This window comes from Trichosurus vulpecula, chromosome 3 (genome assembly GCF_011100635.1).
Source record: "Trichosurus vulpecula isolate mTriVul1 chromosome 3, mTriVul1.pri, whole genome shotgun sequence".
NCBI lineage: Eukaryota > Metazoa > Chordata > Mammalia > Diprotodontia > Phalangeridae > Trichosurus > Trichosurus vulpecula.
Window position 1 is genome coordinate 195,356,819 of NC_050575.1, and position 6,000 is coordinate 195,362,818.

Genomic DNA, 6,000 nt, shown 5'->3' on the forward strand with positions numbered 1-6,000 from the left:
TTCTAATTAATATTAGCGCCCCCTACGTGGCTTAGTGGATAGAACACTGGGCCTGTAGTCAGGAAGATCTGAGTTCAAATGTGGTCTCAGACACTTAATAGCTATGTGAACTTGGGCAAGTCACTTAAACCTCTGTTTGCCTTAATCCACTGGAGAAAAAATGGCAAACCACAAAATGCCAAGAAAACCCCATGGACAGTATAGTCTACCGGGTCACAAAGAATCAGACATGAATGAACAACAACAAATTATTCCATTCTACACATTAGGTCGGAGGGGTTGTATCATGAAATACAACCTAATGTTCCATCATTCTTTTTCATTCTGGCTATTTGACTAACAGGAACTACTGATTGTTGAAGTTAGATGCTGTTCCATATTTTAAAAATCATGTTCTGAAGGTCCTTTGTTATTTTTGTAGTTGTGTTTTCTGTATCTTATAAGTTCCTTTTTCAGTTTCTTACACACCATTGAATTAGTGTATGTTGCATATTTTTAAAACTTTTAAATTTTATTTTTGTTCAACTTATGCTGATAGTAACTTGGACCTAGAGGACCTTATTAGCTTTATCTTTTTTTTTTTAAACCTAAGGAAAAATGAATTTTTTGAAAGAAAAGTTCATTGACGTTAGATGTTCTAAAAATGCTTGTATTTTGTGTTTTGAGACTACTCTTTGAATTCAACAGATGAGTAGCATATCCAATATTAAGGATGCGGACTTATAATCAATAGCTCGTACTTTTTAAATGCTTTGAAAATTTTGAAGTGCTTTACTCCTATCTACCTTGTGAGATCTGTAATTCAGCAAGCCCTTGAGATACTCAGTATTAGAGCTTGAAACGTAGGTCTCCTAAGAGTCTTCAACTGTACTGCTATTGCAAGTATATGGAACTGACTGATCAGCATTATTTTGAAATAGTCACAAAGTCTGTTAACGTAAGTATAAGAGAACAAACCTACTTAAGTTTAATTCTAAATGCCTTTTCAAATCTGTTTCTCCTCACTTAGGAAAAAGGCCCATGTCTTACCAACAGTTATCTAACAGCATGCTGCAAAAAAGAAACTATGAGAATCTTATTACTAATACACATTATCGACCAAATGACAAGAAAACTTGATTTTTTGGGGGGAAAAAAGGTAAGCATATGTTTTAGTTACATGTACTTTGATTTCTCTATAAAATTCAATGTGATGAAACCCATTTGTAATTATTTTATACTAAATCTAGTTTGTTTAGTTAAATAATGCTAATTTTTAAATTAAATAATTGGATTTTAAGAAACAAAGTTAAGAAATTAGGTCAGGCCTCTCAAGGTCCCTGCATGCGCTGAACAAGGTAGACTGCCAAGAGCCTTCCTTCAACTTCATCAGCTCTTTACTTATTTCTTTAAATTAAAACAAATTATAAATATCGTGTAAGTAGAATGTAAATTTTTTTAAAAATCATGTAAAATATGAGAGTTAATTTTGTTCTTCCTAGATTGCATGTGTTATATTAATCAGATAATGAATGTTGCTTGTAAAGTAGTCCAAGAGCAACCTTCAAGTGGTGTTTTAACAAGGCAGAGGATATGATACTTACTTTGGGCTTCTTAAGGATTCTTTTAACAATGAGGGTGAATGACTGAAGGGGGCTATGTGGAGAGCAGCACTGTAACATGACTTGTTACACAGATGTAGCTAAAGCAGTTCAAATTACATTTTATGAAACATACTCTATAGTCAGTCTGATGTGATTATCCTATGAGGCAAATGATTAGCTTTGTTCTTCTGTGTCAGAACAGTATTCTGCTGTATCCAGCTTGCTATTTAGCCCTGTTTGCAACTCTAGAAAGAGTTTTAGAAATACTAGGTTTTAGAAGTATTCAGCCTCCATTCTTTGAAGAAAGATTATATACCATGTTCGAGTTTTTACTTTAATGTCACTCTTTCAGTTAAATATTTAACCTCGGTCCATCCTATAAATTTTGTATATTCATGCTCGTGCCTTCAAAGTGCAGTATGGGGGTAACTGCATGTTTCTCTTGGCCAGCCAGTACTGTTGACCTTAAGTGCTTAGTCTTTCTTAACCACTTAAGTAACTAACTTGCAAGTCTGCAACAAACTATTTCAGTACCTATAATTCCACTTCTACTTTACAAATTTCTAATTACATCTTTCATTACTCACTTGTAAGAACCTGGGCTTAGATTGCCATTAAAAATTTTTTGACTACTTTTCTTGGTCTTGTTCAGTTTTAGATTTTCCTTACCACTATTATGTAATTCCATTAATCAGTTTTCTTTTTGTACTCCCCAGGTCTTTAAAAGACACAAGTACATATTCTCTGTGGAATTACCTTCAGCTCATCCTTTGAGAAAATGAATGGTGAAAGCTACTGAAATAAGCTGTGATTGTACTGTGTATATATAAAGAACACTACAGTTTTATAATGTTGGTTCTGTTTAAAATTTGTACCAAATAGCAATAAAAATTGTAGTTGGAAAAGTTGGGTTGTAAAAGTGGAGAATGTATATCTCTATTTTGACCTTGAATAATATTTTTTTTAGAATTGACCAAATATTAAGTAGTTTTTTGAATACTTGAGCGCTGCTGAAAAGTAAGTGGGGGAGGGAGGGAGTATATAATGCTTGCACCTCAGGTAAAATTTTGTAAATATGTTTTGGAAAACTTGTTTAGATACTGTGGTTCTCTCTCTCCCCCACCTCCCCCCAAACCCTCCTTGCTCCTTCAAACTTGCTCAACATTTTGAGCAGTTTCTGATCTTGTGCTTTTTCAGTTAGGATAGGTTTTATTTTACAACAAATTCCCAATGATCTGTATGATATCAAATCCTAGGCAATCTAACATTGTTGTCTGTATGCAAATTGATGTGAATACACCTGACTGAAGTATTGACCCTCTCTACCAGTTTGTGCTGCATATTATAATAAGATCACTTCTGAATTTTCAGTTCGTTTTTATTGCAAATTATTTCAGCATGTTAGCTGAGAGAGATATATTACTTGTTACTAGCTGTTTCATGGTTTGTAAATTGTCCTGGAACCACCAGACTACTTTATTTGGTGACTTTTTTTTTTATTGATGGGGTGTGGTGGTTATGTGGGATTTTTAAGTATGTCTCTACTGAGAACCATTTGCTCTGAGCAGACAAATCTTTGCTAATAGTGAACAAAGTAATATGTGGAATTTATTTAAATTTGTTTTCTATCAAACTAAAATCATTTTTTTAAAAATTTGACATGTCATATATTTACTCAAACTGGTAAAGTTTGAGTGCAAGATTATAAATATCTTACAATATGGGGAAGCAATTTTAAAATAAAAGACTTTTGGTATATCTTATGTTTGTATTTAGAGATCTCTTGGTGTTTCTGGAATCTTAGTTAACTGAAGACACATTCAAGTTAATTGTAGACACATTGATTCTGAATAAGAAATTGCCCACTGTGCAGAGGGGGTGGAAAAGGGATTATCTGTTTGTTGTTTCCCTTCCTCCATCACAACCCTAGCCCCATCCTTTTTTATGTGTGTGTTTGTTTTGAAATGACAAGGTTTTTCTCTATGCTCATTCAACTTCGGTTTTAAAAGGAGGGCAGCCACCAGCCAGCAGAACTGATTTATAGGATATTTTTAACTTTTGCTCATAGTTACCTCTACTTGTAGCTGATAGCTGAAGATTTATCACTTCAGCATATACATGGCTTTGGCTTCCATGTTGTATTTTAGTAAGAAACTGTTTCAAATATTTTTGCACTGTTAGGTTTTTTTACCCTGCCCTTCTCTTCCACATAGAAAGTGTAAATGTCCTATAGTGGCAAAACCTAGAAATACTCTTGTTTTCATTATGCAACATAAGACATCCTTGATGTATGTCTTAACTCCTGTGTTAAAGGGGACCTAATTGAGATCTGTCAACTGGCATTGTAATGAAGTGCTGTGTATCAGGAAATTGTACACTATTTACCTTTTTTCCTGTTCATAAGCTGAGCCATATGTACATAATCTAGATTTTGTTTTCATAGTTTTGCACTTTTTTATAGCCTATTTTTCAAAATGAACACATTTGAAAGGTGGTTGGCCTAATATTTGCCTGATTTGCTAAGTCTTACAGAATGCATGCCATAAGGATATTCAAATCTTAAGGGGTTGTGTGACAGAGGGTTCAAATTTAAACTTCTAAAAAAAAAATTACCAAATCTATTTGAAAACAATCAATTCATGTTATGCTGCAGTTTTCAGGGGTTTTCAGATTTTTCCTTTTTAACCACATTTCTTGAATGCATAACAAATGTCAGTAATTCCACAGCCCTGTACTTCAAAGTACTCTTTTGCCCATCAGTATTAACTATTGGGATACTACTGGTTTTGTATTTTTTTTTCCTTTAAGATAACAGTGCATTTATATAGAGGTACAATTTGTTGGAATTTTGTTTATATTTATTTCATTCCAGTTTGATTTATTTTAATTGTTAAAACTTAAGTTTGTCAAGCAGTAGACATTACTCGTTTAATTTATGATATATTTCAGTTTAGTCAAGGTATGTTATTATATGTGGATGTAAATATAGATTTGGTGTTTTGCAATTTTGGCTTCTGGTCTTTATTCAGCACTATGTTGACTTCTAATTTTTTTCTGAACTTACACTTAAAAAATGCTACATCAGGACTAAGCTAAAGCTGCCTTTATGCTTGAATATATGATGGAAGAGAACACTTATTTATATACAAACTGAATAATTTGAAGATCTATTTTACCCAACTGGCAGATGACACATAATGGGAGAGATGGCTAACACTGAATGAGGTTGTGTTCCAGAAAGATATTGAGAGACTAGAATGATGGACTGAATTTAAATAAGATGCAATTTACATAGGCATATATGTAAAACTCTACACTTAAATCCTTTTTTTTTTTTAAACCTGCTCTAAATGGGGTGAAGTGCAGGTGTAGCTATATAGAAAGTTTGAAAAGGATCTGGAGATCTCAGTGGACTGTAAGCTCTATATGAGTTAATGTGACATGGCAGACAAAATAGCTGTGATGCTAGGTTACACCAAGAGACAGGGATGTAATGGAACATAACACTGACAGCACTCCGAGAAGGCAGAGACACAGATTCGAATCCTGTTTCTGACAGTTGTGTGATCATATTCAAATCACAGCACTAGGCTTGATTCCTCCTTTATAAGATGATTGCTTCTGTTGTCATGTTGTAAGAAACAAATACAATACATTGGAAAACAATGTTTAAGCCTTAAAGTGCTATGTAAAGGTTGACTGTTGAGATTATTGTGTTCAGAAAAAGGCAGGGATTCTTGACTCTTCCCTCTGTGACCAGATTTAGAACCCTATGTTCATTTGTGGGCATCTTATTTTAGGAAGGGCATTGCTAAGTTGGAGGGTGGCCCAAAGGTTGAAGGGCCTTGAGAGCAAGCCATAATGAGTAGTTGAACTGAAGGTGTTTTAGTCTGGGGAAAAGATGGATTAGATTTGTTCTGCTTAACATAGGCTTAGGAATTTAGAGCTAGAATGAATTTGAAATGTTATTTGGTCCAGCCTCCCCACTTTACAGATAAGGAAACAGATCAGGGAGGTTAGGTGACTTTGCCCGGATCGCCAAGCACCTACTGTGTGCCAAGCATTGTGCTAGGTGCTGGTATACAGCTTAGAAGATAATACAGAGACTTACAAGTGGCAGAGCTAAGATTTGAGCCTAGGTCTCGGACTCAAAAGGCAGTGTTCTTCCCACTGTACCACTCTACCCTCACTACTTTTTTTTTCCTGAAGTTATCAGGACTGGGAGCAAAGCATGGAAGTCGTGGAGGCAGATTTCTGTTTAATACAAGGGGAAAATCAACAATTATTGTCCAACTCTTCGTGACCCCATTTGGGTTTTATTTGCAAAGATAACTGGAGTGGTTTGCCATTTCCTTCTCCAACTCATTTTACAGATGAGGAAACTGAGGCAAACAAGGTTAAGTGATTTGCCCGGGGT

General features: G+C 34.6%; 1 protein-coding gene across 3 annotated transcripts in view; it reads left to right on the forward strand.

Annotated features, from left to right (window-relative positions):
- Positions 1-4,588, forward strand: part of ZNF217 (zinc finger protein 217) — a 29,508-nt gene extending 24,920 nt beyond the window's left edge. For all 3 annotated transcript variants that reach the window (XM_036750654.1, XM_036750653.1, XM_036750655.1), the window contains exons 5-6: positions 1,010-1,138; positions 2,300-4,588. In XM_036750654.1, coding sequence (XP_036606549.1) covers positions 1,010-1,119 — 110 coding nt within the window. In that variant the 3' untranslated portion in view covers positions 1,120-1,138; positions 2,300-4,588. The remainder of the gene's footprint in view (positions 1-1,009; positions 1,139-2,299) is intronic.
- The last annotated feature ends 1,412 nt before the right edge of the window (positions 4,589-6,000 follow it).